Here is a 23195-nt window from a genome sequence, read left to right as displayed (position 1 = left end):
ACCCTGAGCTCCTGCAGGATCTGGTTCCCTTGGAGAAATCAGGGCAAATCTGGGGCATTTTCCAGATGTCCCTCACTGCTCCCATTTTCGAGCAAGCAGCAAAAAGTTTGTGTCAAACTGTGTCACGTCCAGACCCTGTGTCTCTTGTGTCCCATGAGGGATCTCAGCAGCCCCGGGAGCTGTGTCACTGAGCCTGGTGTGGCTGCAGAGTGTCACCTCTGTCACCACAGGCCAGCCCCAGCTCCTCAGGTGTCCCTGCAGGGACAGGGGACAGCCAGGAATGCTGTGTCACTGCTGCTCGTTATGGAAATTCCTCTGGGAAATCTAACTGGAGATGGGATTTGCCTTCCAAAGACCTGGAGGATTCTCCTGCTGACCAACCAGGCACTGAAGAGCAGGTTTCCCCTACTGAACATAAAGTTTGCACTTGCAATGTATTTAGACTTCAGTGTCTTGGAGACCACAGGAATACACCTCCAAAATAAACCCAGCATGGTTACCACCTCTACCTTGATCCTATTTGTCCAACTGTCCTGCACATCATCCTTGCAAAAAGCTGTTTCCTACTTAATTGATGGACAGTAATTTTTAATATCCAGGCGGACTTTTTTTTTATCTTTTTCCAAAAACATTTTGCTTGGCTTTAGAATTCATTCTACCTCATTTACACTGCATTACACAAAGTCTATATCAGCAGCTTTCTGATGTATCAAAGGCACCCACCACCCTTGGCTGGAGCAGAGGTTCACAGCCTCTGGTCTGGGGATGACTGAGAGAAGAAAAAGATCCATGGGGTCACTTTCCAGGCCTTCATTAAATTAAGAAAAGAGACCTCTGGTCTGCCGGCTCAAATCCACAGACAGGCTGTCTGCTTCTTCCCTCAGAAATATTGCAGGAATCTGCCAGGCTGGAGCAGCAGTTCCATGGAAATGGGGCCATCAGATGGGAGGAATTATTGCCCAGCCCAGAGGAGGTGCTGCACCCCTGGCATGTGCACAGAGAATTCTCCTGCAGTGCCATCCAGGCTATGGGAACAGGGCCAAGGAGCCCCTCACACCCCCCTGCACCCCCCAACACCCATCCTGCTCACTCCATGCTTTGTGTCCCATTGGGGGCAAGCACCCTGCAGCAGGGTCTGTGTGCTGGGGAGCTCTTTGCAGGGCATTGAACCCACTCAGAGAGTGGGAACAGGCAGTACAAGGGAAATAACAAAAATAGAAATGGGATTTTTCACGTTGCCACTGGCCAGGTACCCCATGAAAAATGCCATCTGCTGTGGCAGAGGGGCTTTGTGCTTTTCCTACACCCCTGCAAGGGCCAGAGGGTTCCAACAGGTCCCTCCTGAGGAGCCACCAAGCCTGGGGCAGCCAGGAGCCCCTTTGTGCTGGGCTTTGGTCCAGTGCCCAGCACAACAGAGCCTGCATGATGGCTGAGACTGAGCTACCACACAAATAAATAACAGCCACTAAAAACAATCATTCACATTAGGAGACTTGCCTGCCCAGGCCTAGTGAGGACTTTTAGGATTACCTTCCTTATGAGGAAAACTCAGCTCCTTGGGAATACTCTGAGCCTCCATCCCTGAAGGAAAAGGGGCAGTGACAGGGCGGCAGCCAAGCCATAAAGTGTGCAAAATAAATAGGGAGGTGAGCTGAGTTTGCTGATTATTCCCATTTCTAGAAAGGGATTGAACCCTGTGCCTTTGTCTCCTGTCTCCTTCCCCTCAGTTCCAGACCCCAGCAGGGTGAGATCTGGGCTGGCTGTGGCTTCACAAGTGTCAGCACTGCCCTCGGGGCCCTCCTGAGCACAAGGGAGAGGCGAGAGACAGGGAGAGACGTGTGGAAGGATGGAAAGGTGTTATTTACACACAAACCAACCCAGCCATTTCAAAGGGAACCTGCCTTGCCCACAGGTGACCCTGAGAGGGTTGTGGGTTTGTGCTAGACAGAGGGAATGACTGCAAGGTGCTACTGCTAACAAAAAAAAAAAAAAGCACAGATAGTCAAAGAGTCTTAATACCACGCCTGGATCACTCTCTGGAAGCTTCCTCTGCCCCTTCTCCCTCTTTTCCCATTCCCACTGCTTTGAACACCAAGAAAGTTTCACATTTAGAGATGGGATTTGGCTGTTGAGGGAAGCACGTGGTTTCTGAGGGCCCCGTGGCTGTCCTAGCTGAGCCTCCTCTGGGTCTGAGACAGCAGGTCTGTGTAAATTTTGGATCTCAGGAACCTGGGGTACGAGTCTTTCTCCATCAGGCTGTGCACCTTCCCCTGAGCTTGGTCAAAGCAAGACAGGGAGGGCTCCTGCACATTTCTTCTGGTCAGCTCCCGTGTCTGGAAGTCTATGTTCACCTGGGGAAAGCAGCAGAAGAGAGTTTGGCACTGAGTGTCCAGCTGGCCTCCTTCAAATGGCTCATTCCCTCTCTGCCATGGCTGTGGAACCAAGCTCCTACCCCTGAACAGCCCCCACAGTGATCCAGGGCTGTGAATCCTGCCCCAAGCCTGGAAAAGTTGGGTTTATAGTGATCTGAGCACTTCTGAAATCACTTTATTTTTACTGAAATCACTTTTGAAATTACTTTCATTCAGACTCTTAGGCAGCACATCACCTAAAGCTGCTGACTCAGCCTAACCTCTCTCCTGCTCCCTCTCCTCTTCACCACACGCCTAATAAATGGGTGAATAAACTTTCAACTGGGTTTAAACCACTAGTACATTCTTATTAAATGTCTCCAAACTTGGTTGATCTAAAATAAACTGTTTGATTTTTCCCATACCAGCTTCATGTTACAATATCTGGAGGAGAGGCTTGGAAAAATAAATGTTATGACTGCCATTTGTTTGCAAAGGCAGCCAGTGGAGTTTTCCTGCTCTCCTTCCCTAGCAGGATAATCAGCACTTTTTAGGGTTATTGTCTGGAAGGAAAAAATGGCTGAAAAAAAAATGTTATTTGTTGTTATTAATTCAGTGTCCAAACTGGAAGGAGCCTGGAAAGTAAAGCTGTCTGCCTCAACATGGATGTCAGCAGTATGGATTAGCTCTAATAATTTCATATTCTAAGCATGCCAAAATTATGTAACAGTGCTAAGGAAACATCACCACAGGACCAAATTGTAGGAAGGACCCCCATCCTACCTGCATTCCTATTTCTAACCAAAAATCAGCCTTCCAGTCCTTAAAATCTCATTTGGCTTCCTGAATAACTGTGGGAAAATGCTCAAAGGAGAGCATTGAGACCCCCACACACCTCAGTGTGAATCTGGGTCCTTCCCAGCGGCCTTGCAATGGCTTTACTGGCTGGGAGAGGGAGGAAAATGAGGAAAATGAGCCCTTTTTGGGTCCCTGACAGGCACCCATGCAGGAGCAGGAGGGGCTGGGTGCAGTGAGAGCCCCCCTGGCTGTGCTGTGATTGCAGTGACACGACCCAGTGTGGTCACCAGGCAGGACCTGGCAGTGCCATCAGCAGGACCTGGCAGTGCCATCAGCCTGTGGAGTGCTTGAAAGAGGATTTAACCATCCCAGGCTCCAGGGTGTGACTGCATTTTCTGTTCGTCTCGTAGTTATTGTTTGCATCTCTCAGGAGGTCTGGGTGAGGGGGGAGTTAGTCAGAAGCTCTCTTCCCTTGGGAGTCAACAAGTTACTCACAGAATTCACAGAATTCACAGAATTCACAGAATCACTGGGTTGGAAGAGACCTCCAAGATCATCGAGTCCAACCCAGCCCCAACACCTCAACTAAACCCTGGCACCCAGTGCCACATCCAGGCTTTGTTAAACACACCCAGGGATGGGGACTCCACCACCTCCCTGGGCAGCCATTCCAGAACTTTATCACTCTTTCTGTGAAAAACTTCTTCCTAATATCCAACCTGTATTTCCCTTGGTGCAGCTTGAGGCTGTGTGCTCTGGTTGTGTCAGTGCTGCTGGAGAAAGAGCCCAGCCCCAGCTGAGCACAGGCACCTTTCAGGCAGCTGTAGAGAGTCATAAGGTCACCTCTGAGTCTCCTTTTCTCCAGGATAAACACCTCCAGCTCCCTCAGGGCTTTGTTCCACTCATGGGTGGGATGGTCCTGTGCAAAGTGTCCTGCCAGGGAAGAGCCCAACAGCCTGCTGAAGGCTGACAGAAATGACAGGAGCGCTGTGAAATGCTCCTGGAGAGCTCAGTGAGGTTAGGAAATGTAGGCTGAGGCTGCCAGTGAACTCCCTGGCTGTGACTAATTCAGTATCATCAGAGCAGTTTCCCTCATCAGGGATGAGTCAGGGCGAGCAGAGGCAGCTGGAGCAGCCAGGATGGCATGGCCACCATCCTTAGCCACGCTCTGAGAGGGAAGGGAGAGAGGGAGAGCACCCAGCTGGGGCTGAGAGCCCTGCTGTGTTGAGGTGTGATGTAAGAGCCTGTCTCAGTTATCCTGGTTCCTTCCCCAGGTGTGCCAATCTCCTCTCCCTTCCCCTCCCTTGCCCCTGCTGAGTGCTGTCCGCCAATCTTGGCATTCCAGCAAGGGCATCGTGTGGTTGGCAGAGTTCAAAAGATGCCTTACACCCCTTGAGGGACATTGGGCCATCCAGGTGTCCTTTGTCCCCTGAGACTTTCCCCCCTTACCTGGTTGGTGGCTCCCTACCCCTTCCCTGCCCCTCTCCCCGGGGTTAAAAGACACAGCAACCACGCAGTTTGAGAGGTTCTGTTGGAGCTGTTGTTGCATTCACAGGCCTGTGGGACAGAATAAAGCTCTGCATCCAAACCCTCCATCAGAACCGACTCCTTTCCTTCATCCTCGCCTTAAAGCTTCTCTGCCAGGGGTAAACCTGAGCTCCTGCATGCCTTGGCCCCAGCCCCCAAGCGACAGCATCCAGCCAGCCAAAGGTGCCTCTGAGGTGAAACAACCTCAGCTGCCGCCTTCGGTCAAGCAGCAAGGGCCAGACGAGCCCAGGGACGTTCCATCCGGCAATATTGGTATAAAATTCCAATACTGCTGAGTGCCCTGGGCGTGCTGTGGCACCCCATACCCACCTCCCGAGGGGCCTGCACGTCGATGAACTCCTCGAAGATGCGCTGGGCCTTGGAGGCCAGCTTGGCCGCCGAGCGCGTCTTCTTGAAGTCCTCGCAGGCCAGCCAGAACTCCAGGTTCTCCTCGCTGAACTCGGTCTTCAGGAAAGCACGGAAAGCTGCCAGCCCATCTGCCAGAGACACACAGGGAGGAGAGGGTTGTGGGGATCCATAAAACCAGAGGGTTTTGGGAAAGCTGCAAAAGGCAGGCCTCAGAGACAGCAGAACTGGGATTGGAGCTAAGCAGTAGCCATGAGACTGGTCAGCAGAAATATTATGTAAGAAGTGGAAAAGTAAGGACAAATAGAACAAAGATCTGTGTATTAACACTTGTCTAGAATAACTCCCTAAGCTACAGAAAAGTTTATCTAGCAAGATATTAGGAAGTTCTAACCTTAATAATGGAGCCCTGTGCATTGTGTTTTAAGGCTTACAAGTTCAAAATAAGCAGGCGTTGTTTTAACCAAAGGTACCTGTGCTTACAGTGATTGGATAGAACCACTGTCAGTGTGCTTTTGCTTTGTGGGATTGGTCAAAAAAATTTAAAGTTGTAACATTGAGTTCTTGGTCCGCTGCCTGGGATGTGAGCTGATGGCATCTTCCATTGTCATAACCATGGAATGAGACTGATGCTGGAAAATAAACCAGCTCAAGGCACGTTCCCAGCAGTCCCGTCCTTTTTGTGATTTGTACAGAGACCTGGTGATAAGAGTGATGCCTTGAGGAGCTGGAGCAGAGGCTGGGCAGAGTTAAGAGGAATAAAGAGGATTTTTATTAAAGAGCCTTCAAACGGCCTAATTCTGGCAGTACCGGAGTCGTGGCTCTGCCTGGATGGCTCCAAGATGGAAGCAAAAGAGAGCTTGGTCACAAGATCTCACATTTTTATAAGTTCTGCTCCATTGGAGTTAATTGTCCAATTCCAGCTTCAGCCCATGCAGTCCCATCCTTCTTGTTTTTCTCTCTCCAGCCCACGTTGTTTGTGCTCTTGGTGCTGAGATTTGGATCATTTGTCCCTTGTCCCCAGCTGGAGCAGGAATTGTTTTGTCTCCCTGCTCTGTGCAGAGAGCTCACCATCCCCTCATATGAAGCCCAGACCCACACACTAAAGCAGCACAGAACCTGAAAAATATAAAAGCTCAAACCTGAGGCATCAAGAGAAGGCAGGGAGCTGTTCCATTCTCAGACATCCTTCCACCCGCCCCAGCCTACCAAAGACAATTTGATATTTCTCCCAAGCTCTGCCATCCCAGGATGCATCCATAGCTTACACCACTGATGAGCCAGGCTCCTGTGAGCTGCCACAAAGCCAAACATCACTTGATGTAACTCTGAAAAAGTGTTTTCCTTTGCTAAGGTGGCAAAAGGCTTTCCTTGGGACTGGGACACCCACCCTTTGGAAAATTACTCATGGAATTATCAAGGTTCAGGTCATGTTAATACCACACTTTATAAGGCCCTATCTGCCACTAAAAAACCTTCAATAAAACATGGCTGATGTGGACTTGTCCCCTATGTTTTCTGTCATTTTGCTTTATTGCCTTGTGCCATTTTTAGTTCTTATTTAAACAGAGGAAAGCTTGCAGAGAGTCTGTTACAGCTCCAGTAAAGGGGAGAGGGAAAGGACTTGGCCTAATTACAGCTTGTCTAGTCAGTGGTAAAAGTGTGCTTATCACTTGCTAATGCTCAGCAATTGTGGCATTTCAGTAATGCAATCTGAGTCAGCCAGGGCAGATTAGAAATATGGAAAGATTTATTAGGCAATCTGTGTTAAACCCCTGCCTGGGCCTATTTATGGGCACAGCCATTGTTTTTTATTTCCTTTCCCTGAACAGCACCAGGGGAGTTGATGCAGCTGAAGGCTTCACACATCCCCTTTCTCCTCAGGATAAAGTTAGATTCTCCTTTTTATTTTTTTTTCCAGTAATGTGTTTCTAATTCTTCCTGGTCTTTTGCAATAGCATCCAGGTTTTTGTAGTTCATGACTGGAAAGCTCTTGGCTACTTCCAAGCAACTGTCTAAAAATATTGATGGAACTGGGGATGAGCCTGGTGAGGTCAGACTCCCTGGAAGGATGAAGGGAGCAAGGACAAGGCATGTCCAGCCTCTCCTCCACCATCATCCTCAAGTCCTTCTGGGCAGGGCCGCTCTTGATCTGTTCATCCTCCATCCTGGATTGATTTTGGGGGTAATCCAGGTGCAGCACTTTGCACTTGGTCTTGTTAAACCTCGTGAGTTTTCCATGGGCTCATTTCTCAAGCTTGTCCAGATCCCAGTGGAAAATCCTAACATTTTCCCAAAGAGGCTGTTCAAACAGTTCCTTCTATATGCTGGATATGCTAACTATATCTTGATCTGTTCATCCTCCATCCTGGATTGATTTTGGGGGTAATCCAGGTGCAGCACTTTGCACTTGGTCTTGTTAAACCTCGTGAGTTTTCCATGGGCTCATTTCTCAAGCTTGTCCAGATCCCAGTGGAAAATCCTAACATTTTCCCAAAGAGGCTGTTCAAACAGTTCCTTCTATATGCTGGATATGCTAACTATATGCTCTATATAAGAGATATATTATATGCTCATGGCAAGTCACTGAAGAGATGGAAAAACACTGAGAGAAATTATCATACCTTTTAGAACAGTCATCATGTTCACAGAACTTTTTTTAAAATGGCAAAAAGTGGGGTTTTAAAAAGGAAAACATATCTGTGAAATAGGTTAGACTATTTGCAACAATATATGTTCTATAATCTGTTGTGTGTATGTGAAGATGATTGGTATCTAAAATCCTATTGCCAAAATCTGCCCTTTTTGAGATCAGTCCTGGAAAATAAATCACAGAATTTGCTTTCTTTGGGTGAATTTCAATAGTGTTTTTTGCTCCTGCAATGGTATTTTCTTACCATTTTGATGCATGAACAACAGTATTTCTTTACTCAGGGAAATTTAACTTTACACATTGAGTTTGGTGTGGTTAATAAAGAGATTATGGTATATATTATAGTATGCGTATATATAGTATATATTATATATTATATATAGTATCTAGTATAGTGTGTATATATATGTATATAGTATATAGTATAGTGTATATATATAGTATATATATTTACATTTATATTTATAATTATATATATAACACATATTTTATATATATATAATGTATAAAAATATAGCTTATACATTATATGCTATTTATATGCTCTCTATATGCTGTATATATCTATTTGCTCTGTGTGCTACAGATCCATAGCAATGTAACACTGCCCTGCATCTCCCTTTCATGTCCTAAACTTCTTCCTGCTCCCGTTGTTTCTGGTAATAACTTAGATATTTTCCAGCTCCCTCTGAAACCTCAAGCCCTAAGAAGTGGCCCTGGGTATTGAACAGCACCAAACAATCCTATTTCTGTCTGTGTGTCAGTCAGAGGAGATGTCTGACTGCCCAGATCCTCAGAGGGAAAAGGAAAGGCCAGACAAGCCCAAAGTACAGCCTAAACCTCTCTTCCCTGCCTTCCTCAAAGCTCCTCCATTTGGTTTTTTGTTTTTTTGGTTTTTTGTTTTTTTTTTTTGCACTGCCTGCTCCCTCAGCAGCCTGCTATCAGCATAAAAATGGATCCATCCCATCTCAGCCATGCTCCCTCCTGCTGTCAGCCCCAGAAATAGCTGCATTATTCCAGCTCCTTCTGACACTTCTTCCTTCGAGCAATTTTAGGAGGAGATCAGGGCTTTTCACTGCTAGAGTAGACAAAAAAAGGGCCTCTCATCCAAGTGACACTGCACATTGTGGGTCCAAGCCTGGGGCAATGTTGTGATACCAGCCCCAGAGCAGAATGCCAAAGGAGCAGGGCACCTGTCCTGCTGTTATCTACCTGCTATTATCCACCTTGGATAGGGCAAATACGGTGACAGATAAATATGGTGAAGGTGAGGGGTGTTGTAGAGCTGCTTCCCTTCCTGAAATCTGGGACACAGCACCATTTCCCAAAAGCTGTGTCCCCCTTAGTGCCTGTAAAATTCACAGGGCCTGTGTGAGAGCAAGGGAAGGACTGAAGAGCAGAGCAAAGAGTCTTTGCATGCTGGCAGCTTTCAGAAAGAAGGAAATAAAACAGGGAGAAAGTTCCAGTTCCTCGAGATCTATGTCATTTTATCAATCATCAGCTCCTACGATGCTTGACATAAAATATTCCAGCACACAAGCACACTGCTATGTCTCTGCAGTCTCTGCTGAGGTTTTGCTTCCCTGCCTATGCCCTGGTCTTTTTTTCCCCCCTTTTCCTCTACAACAGCCCCAGAGCTGCAGCACTGACAGAGGATCACTTGCAGGAATAGCAGAGTTGCATGAAAGTACCACATCTGCAAGAGGACACTGATGCAGAATAGAATATCTAAAAAAATAGGATACCTGAGAAACAAAATATCTGAAAAATAAAATACCTGAAAAATATAATATCTGAAAACTATAATACCTGAGAAATAAAACACCTGAAAAAATATCATATCTGAAAAAATCTAATACCTGAAATATAAAATACCTGAAAAATACCATATCTGAAAAATATAATACCTGAAAAATAAAATACCTGAAAAGTATCATATCTGAAAAATGTAATACCTGAGAAACAAAATACCTGAAAAAAATACTTGAAGAATAAAACACCTGTAAAATATCATATCTGAAAAATACAATACCTGAGAAATAAAATACCTGAGAAATAAAATACCTGGAAGATATAATATCTGAAAAATATAATATCTGAAAAATAGAATACCTAAAAAATAAAATACCTGGAAAATAAAATACCTGAAAAATATAATATCTGAAAAATATAATACCTGAGAAATAAAATACCTGACAAATGTAATAACTGCTAAAAGAAGGGAATGTCATGAGTGACAAGGAGAGAAAGGCATTTGCTACAGCCCTGCCCCAGAGAGCAGCTGCAGCAGGTTCCCCTGGGACCAGGAGGTTTCCATGAGCTCTGCCTCCTGCTCTCATGTCAATCAGCTCCTTTTGATCCTGAAATAAGTTTAGACAGTGAATGGATAAATAATAGTGTCTGGCTGTTCTCTGCTTTTTTTATCCACTCCTGTCATGCAGTCCCCAAAGCCTTGGAGGAGCTGCAGATGGTGAGGCTGAACCTGTGAGGGCCTTGCTGGGACACTTTGGGTGCAGGAGAGCTCAGCCCTGACTGCCTGGTTTGCCATCATTTTCATCTTTAACCCTTGGCTGCCTGCCAGCCTTCCCAGCTGTGCCTGAGAGCCAGGTTTGGGCAATCACTGCCTGCAGTTTGTCATGGAACAATGACAAGTGTGACTGGAAGGGCAGGAGGACAATTGGGCATGGGAGCTGCCACCACCTGAGCTGGGATTTGACCTGGATGTTGACTTGAACCTGCTCCTCTCCTTCAGAGCACATCAAGGCTTTCATGGAATGATCTCTCATGAATGATCAGCATTTCAAAGCTCATCCTACCTAACTGCACATCTTTTTTTCCCAGGACAATCACCACTGGAGTGCAGTGTGATACAAGCAGGAGAGAGATTTCACCTTCTGAAGAATCCCAGTGTGCAGTTCCAGGGGGATGCTTTACGAGAAAGCACAGAAATTTTAACTTTTTAATATACTGGACATCTGGACATCTTTTTTTTCCCAGAGCAATCACCACTGGAGTGCAGTGTGATACAAGCAGGAGAGAGATTTCACCTGCTGAAAAATCCCAGTGTGCAATTCCAGAGGGATGCTTTAGAAAGCATAGAGATTAACTGGACAACTTTTAACTTTTTAATTAACTGGACAACTGGACATCTTTTTTTCCAAGGTAACCACCACTGGAATGCATTGTACTATAAGCAGGAGAGAGATTTCACCTCCTGAAAAATCCCAGTGTGCAGTTCCAGGGGGATGCTTTACAGAGAAAGCAAAGAAATTTTAACTTTTCAATTAACTGGACAACTGGACATCTTTTATTCCAGAGCAACTACCACTGGAGTCCAGTGTGATACCAGCAGGAGAGAGATTTCACCTCCTGAAAAATCCCAGTGTGCAATTCCGGAGAAAGCAGAGAAATTAACTGTACAACTTTTAACTTTTTAATTAGCTGGACAACTGGACATCTTTTTTTCCAAGGTAACCACCACCGGACTGCATTGTACTATGAGCAGGAGAGAGATTTCACCTCCTGAAATATCCCAGTGTGCAGTTCCAGGGGGATGCTTTACAGAGAAACCACAGAAATTTTAACTTTTCAATAAACCAGACAACTGGACATCTTTTATTCCAGAGCAACTACCACTGGAGTGCAGTGTGATACAAGCAGGAGAGAGATTTCACCTGCTGAAAAATCTCAGTATGCAATTCCAGAGGGATGTGTTAGAAAGCACAGAAGTTAAAAGCAGGATCAGAATTCTGCAGAGGTAGCAGCACAAAATAATCCCCAACCTGAGCCCCAAAGGCATGGCCACTCAGGAGGACAGGATGTGCTGCTGCACAGCCCTTCAGGACAACTGTTGGACAATTATTCAGGAATTTGCCTCAAGAGTCCTTTGCTTGAAGCCAAAGGAGGAAATTGATCCTGGTGGAGCAGGTAAATTGAAGGCAAAGAAGCAGAGCTCTTTACTGGATGTTGGGAGTCTGAGGGAGAAGCAGCAGACATTTGATATTTTACTTTTGCAGTATAGATCTTCAAAGCTTCAAAATGCCCTGCTCTCCTTTCAGACTGACTGAGGAACATGAAGAGGGGATTGTGCAAGTGCTCAGACATTGCTCAGGATCCTGCAGTGCTGGAATCTGAAATGCAGGGAATTCTCAGAGCTTTGGGCCTGTAAGCCAAAGCTTAGAATTTAACACAGGATTTGATCTGAGACCTTGGGAAATGCTTCCAAACTTAGGTGCCAGAAGTGGGAATGTGGATTTTAAAGCAGAGACATGTTAAGTTAAGAAGAGGAGAGTTTAGAGTTTTAGAGCTTAAGATAGAGAAAAAATAAAATTAGTTGCAAAGGTAAACAGGGAGTTTAGGATGCAGTGCTGTAGGTTTGTGTGTCATAACATGATTGGCTAAGAAAGCTTACACTATAGCATGAGTCCACAAGACAAAATATGTAAGGATTGGGTCAAAAACATAAATATCCTTGTTGGCAGTGATTTATTGGTCAATAAATCCTTAAAAGGGCTTGTAACTAGGGGTCTTGTGACCTTCTGAACCATGCTGTGAAGATGTGAGACAAATTCACCCTTCCTGTTTGTGTAGAAGATAAGAAAAATAAATGGCATCATCTAAAAAAACTCAGAGATCTAACTCAAAACTCCTTCAACACCCCCATACTGCAGATCATCTGTGAGTGAGGCCGTGCCAGGAATTTGTTTCATGAATGGGCAGTGCCAGGCAGGTCAATGCCCATGTGAGGACAGGGACTCCTGAAATCCCATTCAGGAGATGGAAAGTGGATCCTACCCAGCAAGAAGGGACTGGGGTGGGGAGCAAAAACACAAGACAGGGCTTAGCTAAGGTTTATCAGCATGAGGAAGAGCCCAGATTAGTGGCCTAAATCATTCAGGCAGTTTAATAACCAAGCACCTGCCACTGTCAGAGCAAGAAAGCAATCCCCAATCATTTATTTAATGCATGTGTTTCACCCCCTGAGCAAGCAGGGAGCAAAGGTGCGTCCCTGTGGCTGGTGGATGGATGGATTGGCTCCCTGGAAGGTGTTGGGTGCAGGGCTGGAGGGACAAGGTCACAATTTCTCTGCACAGCACACGAATGTGCTCCCACTGCTGCTGAGCAGAGCTTCCCTTCATCTCAGCTGCCTGTCAGCAGCACAATGCTAATGCTCTTCTGGCTCAGAAAGAGCTGGGAGTAGGTTGGGATATTCCTGTGCTGTGTAGGAAGTGAAGGAATGTGTAGACAACAGGAGGCGGAGAACAACAATAAAGTTTGGGAGGAAGAGCGCGGAGATCACAAAAAAAAAAAATCCAGAGAAAAATCACCTTTTCCTCCAGATTTCCAAAAATCCAGAGAAAAATCACCCTTGAGATAAAGGTGGCAATTCAGGACGAATGTTTTTGGTGTGGGGTGAGAAGCTGACCAAGGGTTGAGGACAGATTGTCCTGCTGGATGCTGGAGGAACAAAACTCTGTGTGTCCAGCCCTGTGGGGGATGCAGAATGAGACATGCTGTGGCTTGTACTTCCCTCCAGCAGGCTGTCAGAAGAAATCCTCATCTGGCCACCCTCCTGGGCACGGGCACAGGGAGGGGATTACTCCTCACTTACTCACAAGCATGCACTCACACTCTGGGGACCATGCTGAGCTCACTTCCCTGGCACAAAATGGGGAAAGTTGCCAAAATCCAGCGTGTTAAAACCACTGCTTTTCCTCCCTGGGCACCCAAAGAAACGCTGCACATGGTCTTCCTCTTACTCTGCCAATTCCCTGGCAAGAACAGCATCAGGCTCCCTCTCCTGTTGCTTGCTCAGAAGCCCTGACCCCAGGGAACGTGTCAGTGAGCTCAGACGGGTGTAAAATAGGGATTGTCTGCCTGACCCCAGGGTTTCTGAGTTGATTTGCTCTGCCCATTAACAAAAACCATTAGGATTTCATTGCATTGACCTATGGATGTGGAGCTGCTGCATCCTGCTGCTCAGCACTGCTCACTCCAGGAGGGATGAGGGAATTCAGTGCCAGGGCCAGCACAAAAGGGAGGTGGGGAGAGCCCTCCTGCATTTCCTACTCACAGTGTCTTGTTAACTCAAATAACTTGTCAGCTCAAATTATCCTTTGAATGGCTCGGGGAATAAATCCAAATCAGACCAGTCTGTGCAGAGACAAGGGCATTACCCAGCCTGGAATCACCCAGGAGAAAACAACTGCTTCAAATCCCAAGGGATTTCAATCCTCCTCCCACAACAGGATCAAACATTACCTGCAGTCAGTCATTCATTCTTCAGGAGGGAGAGGGGAGATCAGGGGCAGCTCCCCAGGGCCACCAACACTTCAAAGGATGTCTGGCAAAGGTGATCATGGAATCACACAATGGTTTGGGCTAAGAGGGACCTTAAAAATCATCTCATTCCAACCCATGGGAGAAAACAACTGCTTCAAATCCCAAGGGATTTCAGTCCTCCTCCCACAACAGGATCAAACATTACCTGCACAGTCATTCATTCTTCAGGAGGGAGAGGGGAGAGCAGGGGGAGCTCCCCAGGACCACCAACACTTCAAGGGATGTCTGGCAAAGGTGATCATGGAATCACACAATGGTTTGGGCTAAGAGGGACCTTAAAAATCATCTCCACCCCCTTAAAAATCATTCCAACCCCTCTGCCATGGGCAGGGACACCTCCCACTAGACCAGGCGGCTCAAATCCCCATGGACTCTCCATGGAATCTGTGTAATTAATGCATGACACTGCTCAGGTCACTTCTGTTTGAAAACGGTGGGAAATGGATTTGTAAAGAATTCTAAAAGCCTGACAGAAGGCTCACACAGTGTGCATCTGAATGCAAACCTTGAGATAAGAAATGCAGATTTAGAAATGCCATAGAATAGGACAGATATTGTTGAGAGAGAAATGGAACTAGAAACAAGTTTCAAAGGATGGTTTTGTAAATAAAACTGGATACTTTGGAGAACTAGAACTATGAAAGATGCATTGTGTTAGGACCCATGAGGGGTAATTTCAGATTTAAGGCTTTAAGGCATTTACAGCATGGTGTGGCTAAAGCTGATAGGCCAAGAAATGCTTATAATGTATAAGCATTATAAACTCATATATAAGTTTATAAGCTAAGAAGGGCCAGTTGTCTTCAACCCATTTGATCCTTGCCTCCTAGAGTGGAAAGTCAGTTATTCAGTGGAAGATGTTGAGAGTTGAGGGATGGCCACAGAGGAGAGACAGCATTTCCTTCTAAGACATAATTGGCTTCTGATTGTGGTGGTGTGAATTACAGCATCTGTATTGCCTCACCCTTCTCATGAGACTGAAAATGGAATAAAAGTTTTTAAAACACTTCTCAGTTACCCCATCTCTAAATCAGTATAATCCAACAAGAAAGCTTTTGGAGACTCATGAAAATAGGAAGGGAATAGGAAGTGTTTTTTCCCATCTCCCAGAGTACTGCAGGTCTCTGAACCTGCTCCCTGCACGAGGGCAGCCTGCTCAGCTGGGCACTTTGGAGCCCAGCTTCCACATTCTTGCTCCTTGGAGCAATTTTGTCACTTGTCCAATATAGGAATGTGCCCCTTGTTGATGGAGTGACAAAGCTATCATTTGTCCCTTTATAAAGGAAATAAGCTCAGAAGTTTCTCTCCTCAGTTGGGTGAAAAGGCATCTCATAGGACTTTGGGGACTTCCAATTTAAGGATAGCTAACTGGACAGAAGCCAAAAGTCCTACCTGAGCCATTTACTAGAAAAAAAGAAGATAACAAAGAAGCTAATGGCTTTTGTGAGGTGTTTTACCAGGAGCAAGAACCTCTTGCACCTGGCTCGGTTTTTCTCTGTAAAGAGATTATTATTTTGCCTTTTATTAAACCCTTTTTTTTTCCCCAACACTACCACAGAAGCCATCCTGCTGATTTTATGCCTTCTAAGGTAGCTGAGCTATCTTGGGTGTGAAATAGATCTCCAAGAGCTCATGAGACCTGGCTCAAGGAGAGCCCTATTTCAGTCCCACCCCTGGCAATGTTTCCCACAAGGTCTGCCCCATTTTCAGCTGCTCCATCAGCTCCTGAGCCCTGCTCCAGCACTTTGGGGTTTATTTTCCCTGGAGAACAGTTTGCCTGGAAGGCACCAAATCCATCTGACTGCAGCAAAAGCACCACACAACCCCCTGAAATCACAATCCCCTTCCCAAAATAAATGAGCTGTCCATCTAGTGAAGACACTTTCTGACAGATGTGTCAAGCACAAGTGCTCTACCTGCTGATGCTGTGAGCCCCAGGGGGAATTCTCCCCAAGCCCAGCTGGTGCTGAGCCCATGCCCCCGAGCATGAATTCCAATTTTCCCTGGCTAATGCTGGGAAAATTAGACTGGAGCAGTTCTGTCCTCCTCTTGGCACTCATAGCAGAATTTCTGCTGGCAGCTTCCCTCACAGACAGATGCCAGCAGGCCAGGCACAGCTTTATTTAATCCCAGATTTCGGCCAGTTAAGGCACAAGGCTCCCTTACCTGTGTAACATCAGCACATCCTAACAGCAAAAATGCAACTTGTACAATATAATTAATTCCACGAGTATGTGCTGTTCTCTCCTTTAAACCGGTGTAACTAAAATAACACTTCTGTTTCAACAGAACTTTTTGCATTTGCATCATTATAACCCTTGACTGCCAGGCTGGCAATTCCAGAAACTTCAGGTGCAGAGCAGTTATAAAATATTCCTTTAGAAAGTAGTTTATTAAACAACAAATTTTTTTGTCACCAACCAATCACCAGGCAATGTCACCGTGACTGCTGATAAAAATAGATTAATTTAAATTTTAAAGATCACCTTCTGTTGCCATTAGGAACTGAATATTTTTCATTAGAAACTGAATATTTTTCATTAGTGCCAGAGAGTTATCAGAATTACTTTCCATTGTAAGAGATGGGAAAGGTCTTGATAATTCATTTATCACTCTCTAAGGCTAATTTATTAATAAAACCAGACACCCTTGTGGAGGCTGCTGGACAAAATCATTGAACTGAGGTTTGATTTTGCATTTTTGCAGTAGTCAGCTGAAGAGGGAAGAATCTGTATAACATCAGGACACAGGTGGGTAAATTCACTGGGGTTTGTAATCCAAGCCCTTCTTCTGCAGTCTAATAAAGAAAATTTCTACTTTTACACCACTGAAGAAGAAATGGGTTTGAGTTCAGGATGATAACAGGGGCGTGAAAATCCTGCCCTCCCCTTTCTCCATCCCCCAGGTACCCTACAATCTCATTGCTGTATTTTCTCCTTCTTTTTCTGAATTTCCACAAAAGAAACGTTCCTTTTTAGCCATACCCAGCTACACCATATATTTTTTCCCCTATTGGCTGCAAGAGCAATGATCTCAACTAGATACTGCTGCTAAAATTACATCCTGCTTTTTCCTGCCTTGGTCAGCCTGCCTGTTTAAAGTTGTCACTTAATTCCCTGCCAAAACTGTTGTCATCTCAGTAGAAACCTGGCAAAATTACCTTAAAATTAGCTTAATAACATAATTTACACTTACATTTTAAAATGTAAGGAAAACCTGGGTCTCTAAGCAAGCCAGACAGCTCCTTACTGCCATGAAAGAGTTCAGCACCCACGGTGACTTTTCCCCAACCTCAACTCATTTGGGTTTTTTGCTTCAATAGAAGCCCATGAATGAACCCATACTGGGAACTTTGCTTTGTTTATAACTTCTCAGTGTGAAAATGCTGCTGAAGCAGAGCAATATTTGCAGAACAGAACTCACAGGACTGAACAGAGCAGGGGTTGCTGATTATAGGTTGGCATGAGGGCTCTGGATGTGAAATTTTCGGGTTTGCTGTGGTAACTGCAGCTCAGGGGGACCAAGGGGGATTCCTCTGTGCCAGGGCAAGCTGGTCAAGGGTGCTGAGCTGCAAAAAGCAGCACCTTGGGCTGATGGCTTTAGCAGTTGTGGTTTTCCTCGTGGTCAGGAGCAAAGATGTGAAGGGAACACACAAAATTCTCTTTTTTCCTGCCTGTAAAGGATGGTGGCTGCTGGGGAGTGAGCAGCTCTGGGGGACCACGTCCCCGGACAGGGGTTAAGGGAAGTGGAGGGGAAAAAAAGGTAGAATTTGATCTCTACTCACATTTATGGGACAAAAGGACATCAAAAGAGTCTGCCCATCTTGTAGCTTCTTCTGTTGACAGTCTTCTGTAAGGAAAGGAAGGAGTAAGTTACAGACAACCCACAGCTGCTCATCCCCTCTGGAGCTGTTTGCTGAGGACACCGAGGAAGGCTGGAATTCCTCTCACCTGGTTTTGGAGGTCTAGGGTGTAGAACTGAGCCAAGTGACCCTGGGCTTCCTTTAGAATCAGGGAGGACATCCCAGGGGACCTGCAGGGACTCTGCTCAGCTCACATTCCCCAGGCAGGCAGGTAAAATAGGCCAGATGAATCATGCCCAAAAAGGCACCAATTTTTCCTCATTGACTCTGAGCAGAGGCCCAGGAAACGAGCTCAGATGCAGACATTTACATTGTAAAAGCCAAAAGTCAGGTGAAATGGAACTCAGCCCTGCAGGAGTGTTTATTTCTCTTGCTTGCCTTTCAGGGGAAGGACAGATCTTATCTCAGGTGGAAGCAGGGACTTGTGATCAGATGAGTCCCATCCCACACTCCTCAAATCAGGACTCTGGAGGGGGTTGAAGCATCTCCCTCCAGCATTTTGCAAACCATCACCCGAATTTTTGCAGTGTCAAATACAAGGCTGAGCTGAAGATGACCTGAAATTTTGGGTCACCTCTTACACCAAGCCAACTGCTCAGGCTCGGGTTTGTGATGACAGAGGTGTAAATTACATCCCCAAAGAGGTGCAGACGTGTCCCACCCACAGCGGTGGGGACTGGGAGCTCGTCCTGTCTCACAGTGCCACAGATCCAGGAATTTCCCGAGGCTGTTCCTGCTGGATCAGTGCCGGTTTGTTTTCCTCCTGGAAGCACTCACAGCTCGTACAAAACACAGCAAAAGGAAGACAATACTGCAGGGAGGGAGGTGATGGGTGGGGAGGGGAAGGGCAGGAGTGGGGTTGGGGTGGGATGCTGCAGCTATACTCACTTCAAAGCCCGGTTGGGCTTGTCCGGAAGAATAGCTGTGAAATCATTATATGAGTCTGATTTGTGAGACAGGCAGCCCAGGCGAGTCCTCATCCCTCTGCTCCTGTGGTCGAGGTGGGGAAGCAGGGGTGTTAGCAGGGGAAAACCAAAGAACAGGATGATTATAAGTCTAGCCACCTTGGCAAAAGAAAAAGAACAAACCCAAAAAAAAAAAAAAAAAGAAAAACCTCTGTGCCAGATCTGTGTCCTTGGTTCCCTCGTGTGTGAGAGGGACCCTGAGACATCTCCAGGCTGATGTTAAGGGTGAACACAGCACCAGAGCAGCTGAAGGCTCCCTCACACCAGGCTTTCAGCTGCCTTGGCTGGCAGAAAGGCTTTGAAGGGCTGCATTTTGGGATGGTTTCTTGGAAAGTCCTGCTCTGGTCGGGTGTGGGAGGAGAGCAATGGGCAGCAGTACAAGAAATTGGTCACCACGTTCCAGCAGCACCAAAACCAGCACAAATACCTGAGGTGGAGGGTGCTGGAGGAAGGAGAGGAGTAGGAAGGCACCTGCAAGGTGAGCCTGTGCTGCAGCCCCCTGAGTTCCCAGCCAGGATCGATCCTGAGCAGCTTCTTTAGACTCAGGGTTACATAAGCAGGATCAAACTGTCTGTTTCCTGACACGCTTACCCAGGCAGAAAATGCCTTTATAGCTTTTTTCCTCTAAATTTCAGCCCAGCCCCAGAGCCTTCAATCCCATGCCAGCCCCTGGTGTCCTTGCCCAGCCCCTTCCCAGGACAGCAGCCGCAGCATCCTTCATTACATAACCCAGGATGGGCAGGGCAGAGGGACAGGGAAAGGGAGCACATGCATTGCACGGGACTGGCATCACCCTCTCCCCAAAAACATGTGGGGGCTGCTTCTTGGGTTTGCATGGGCTCTGTGATCTGCCTCTCCAGCCCGAGGGTGTCTCCTCTTGGAGATTCTCTGGATATCAAACTGGGCCATCCTCTCCTCGGGACCATGGGAGGAACATTCAGTGACCCCATCTCAGCTGCTGGACATCCTTTGGAGCTGCTGAAAGCCCTGCTCCCAAACAGATGCCCAATACTCTCTGTGGCTGCACAAGTAGAGCATTTTTCCCCCTTCCATCTGTAATTCTTGCAGAACACTTCAGCGCCAGTGCCTGAGCCAATCTGGAGCGCGCCTGTTTCCCCCTTCTCCTCCCGCCCTTCGGAGAGCTTCTATTATTGCACATTTTAATGTAATCTTCAAGCAAATTAAATGTTAATTAAATGCACCGAGTGTCTCCCTGGTGCAGCACAGGCAGCTCACAGCGTTTAACAAGCACAAAACCCAGGAACTCCTCAGCCACGGGAATTGTTGCACAGCCTCCAACTCCGGCCCCACGGCCCTGGGCACTGCACAAACTCCAGAGGAGAGCACAGGGAGTGCCACATTCCCAGCTGGACACCAAACCCACTGCAGGATCCTTCTCCAGATGCCTCCTACCCCCACCTTTCCGTGCCCTGCTCTGTTTGCTCACGAATTTCCCAGCAAGAGGTGTGACAGGTGTCAGCACAGCAGCGCTGCTCCCATTCCCCTGGGATGCCTGAGATCAAGGGACTGCAGCAGGGAATCAGAGCAGGGAGCTGGCTCCTCGTGGAAAACACTTCTCTCAGTCAGGACTTCCAAGCCAGGGCACAGGGGAGAGAGAAGGGGAGAGAAATTGGGTGTGCAGGAGGTGGAGAGGCAAGGGAAGGGCAGCAGGGACACTGCAGTGGGCAGAGGGGCTTGCTGGACGAGGTGGACAGGGACAGGATGGCAGGGTGGGGGATGCACTGTGTTTGTTCCAGTTACCTCCGTGGGATCAGTAAGGCAGCCATTCAGGCATCCAGCTATGGTTAACCCTTTAACTGGCTGGCTTGGACTGCAGTCAGGGCTGCTTGCAGGAGGCAGGAGTGCAGGAAGAAGGGATTTACTGTTTCATGTCCTGGCACTTTAAAATACACCAAAGAATCCTCTTTGCCAAAGCCAAGAAGGGCCAGTTGTCCTCAACCCATTTGATCCTTGCCTCCTAGAGTGGAAAGTCAATTGTTCAATGGAAGACGTTGAGAGCTGAGGGGTGGCCACAGAGGAGAGACAGCATTTCCTTCTAAGCCCAGGCCAAGTCCAGCTTCAGGAGTGAAGCAGTGTGAGTTTGGCGTCCCAGCTCACCAGGGAGCAGCAGGAGTTGGCTGCATTGTCCCACTCATCCTCCAGCACCTCTGAAGGTCTCTCCTCAAGGGGCAGAGCTCCAGGCTGGCCTTGCTAGGAAGGGTCACAAACTACATCTTGTGCCTGTCCCTGCAGGTCATGGCTGGTGCCAGGGGCCAGGCATCACGGGAGAGCTTGCACTGCAAACAGAACAACAGCAGGACTTCACACATCTGCAGGGGCTGCTCCGGCACCACCAGGGCTCGGGCACTCACACAGAAACCACTCAGAGCAAGCAGGGCCTCGCTGGGGTGGTGGGAGCCACCAAGGAGATGCACAGCTGGGAAAAGGGGAGGGGAAGAGGGAGGAAGAGGGAGGAAATGGAAGGAAGGAAGGAAGGAAGGAAGGGAGGAAGGAAGGAAGGAAGGGAGGAAGGAAGGAAGGAAGGGAGGAAGGAAGGAAGGAAGGGAGGAAGGAAGGAAGGAAGGGAGGAAGGAAGGAAGGAAGGGAGGAAGGAAGGAAGGAAGGGAGGAAGGAAGGAAGGAAGGGAGGAAGGAAGGAAGGAAGGGAGGAAGGAAGGAAGGAAGGGAGGAAGGAAGGAAGGAAGGGAGGAAGGAAGGAAGGAAGGGAGGAAGGAAGGAAGGAAGGGAGGAAGGAAGGAAGGAAGGGAGGAAGGAAGGAAGGAAGGGAGGAAGGAAGGAAGGAAGGGAGGAAGGAAGGAAGGAAGGGAGGAAGGAAGGAAGGAAGGGAGGAAGGAAGGAAGGAAGGGAGGAAGGAAGGAAGGAAGGGAGGAAGGAAGGAAGGAAGGGAGGAAGGAAGGAAGGAAGGAAGGGGATGGTGGGTTCCTCACGAGCCGTGGCACATGGGGATCGCTGGTTGACAACTCTCACATCAGCAGAGAGTGCAGGTGAGATCCAGCAGGCAGGAGAGCCAGGGGACAGAGAACAGGACTCCACAATGAGCACAGGCAAAGGTTTCTGGTTTGCCAGGCTCCAGGTGCCCTCCATGTCGTGGTGTCACCGGGAACAACCCAGGAGGAGCCCAGGGAGCTGATGGGAGCTGAGAGGGTGTGCAAGGAGCCAGGACCCTGCTCTGCTGGGGGAGACCCTGGAGCTTGGGCTGCCCAGTGCACCATCCCTCTTAAAACCTGATTACATTAAAAAGGCACAAAGCCTCTTCCCCACTAAATTAATGGAGCTGGGATTGTGCTGCACTGCCAGTGAGTGCATTCCCTTAATCCTCGCCCCGGCCGGCTGCTTCTCTGACTGAAATCAATCCTTGTAATTCCTTAAGCCCCTCTAAATTTCCTCATTAACAGCCTCACCCCCATGTGGGGCCACAGCACATGACTTCCTAGGGTCCAGCAGCTCCTGCTTCTCTTTCCCACTGCTGCTCCGAGCTGGCAGCAGATCCATCTGCCCTCTCTCCCCCTTGCAGCCTCCTCAGGCAGCCTGAATTTTGGGGGGCTGCTATGAAAGAGCCTCCTGCTCGCCCCCACTGCCACCCACTCACCCCCAGGGCAAGCACCCAACTGCCCTGGGACCCCAAAGTCTGTCTGACTTCAGGGGTGCTGGGACCTGCATTCCCCATGGAGGCAAAGCTCAGCTGCCATCCCCGTGGATGCTCCCTCTGTTTGCAAATAAATCCCGTCAGTTTTGGCTTTAAAACGTAATCTGTGGTGGCTGGCAAATTGCACTGAAGGTCTTGGTGAGAGGTTTTGCCTCCCCTGCTCCATCCTTCATCCTGCCTCCCCCTCCTATGGAAGGAATCCAGTCAAGGAGAGCCACCAGCCTCATCGTGGATGAGTTTTGGGGGTTTCTCCTTGACAGACAGCAAGGGAGGGCTGTGATTAGGACGTTCAGGTTATCAAACCACCTGGGCAAAGATAAAGAAGCCATCCCAATACAAAAAAAAAAAAAAAAACAAACCAGCAGCACAAAGGTTAAAAAACCAACCAGCCAAATGAACACAACAGCAAACCGTGAGATCTCTCGGGGGCTTCGGGAGATTAAGACCATCCATTCACATGCAGAGAAAGCCGGGGGGGGGAAAAAACGAGCACGGAGGCACTGCAGGCAGACAGACAGACAGACAGACACCGACAAACAGATACTCACTGCCTTTGAGCTGTCCTCCCTGCCGGTGGGTCTGTGCCGACAGCGTGCTCGGAGCGGCTCTGGGGAGACAGCGGAGCTTCCTCAGGGCCAGCCCCCTGCTCGGGGTGACGGGCACAC

The 23195-nt window shown here is 47.7% G+C and overlaps 1 protein-coding gene across 1 annotated transcript; it reads right to left on the bottom strand.

Moving 5' to 3' along the window:
* Window positions 1-566: 566 nt before the first annotated feature.
* Window positions 567-23161, bottom strand: RGS8 (regulator of G protein signaling 8). The gene is made up of 5 exons (XM_031065189.1): window positions 23079-23161; window positions 18788-18889; window positions 17822-17883; window positions 5007-5173; window positions 567-2351 (listed from the first exon to the last, which is right to left on the bottom strand). The coding sequence occupies exons 2-5, from the start codon at window positions 18877-18879 to the stop codon at window positions 2169-2171; spliced, it is 504 nt and encodes a 167-aa protein (XP_030921049.1). The 5' UTR covers window positions 18880-18889; window positions 23079-23161; the 3' UTR covers window positions 567-2168.
* Window positions 23162-23195: the final 34 nt, after the last annotated feature.

The sequence above is a fragment of the Geospiza fortis genome, unplaced genomic scaffold, assembly GCF_000277835.1.
Source record: "Geospiza fortis unplaced genomic scaffold, GeoFor_1.0 scaffold250, whole genome shotgun sequence".
NCBI lineage: Eukaryota > Metazoa > Chordata > Aves > Passeriformes > Thraupidae > Geospiza > Geospiza fortis.
The sequence above is the reverse complement of the archived record's forward strand: the minus strand, read 5'-3'. Positions and strand labels throughout refer to the sequence as shown.

Excerpts from the sequence above, each read along its gene's own strand:
- RGS8 (XM_031065189.1), bottom strand. The coding sequence starts at position 18,879 with ATGAGGACTCGCCTGGGCTGCCTGTCTCACAAATCAGACTCATATAAT. Across the intron at positions 17,884-18,787 it reads AAGCCCAACCGGGCTTTGAA|ACTGTCAACAGAAGAAGCTA; the intron begins GTGAGTATAGCT and ends TCCTTACAGAAG. Across the intron at positions 5,174-17,821 it reads TGTCCTTTTGTCCCATAAAT|ATGGGCTGGCAGCTTTCCGT; the intron begins GTGAGTAGAGAT and ends TGTCTCTGGCAG.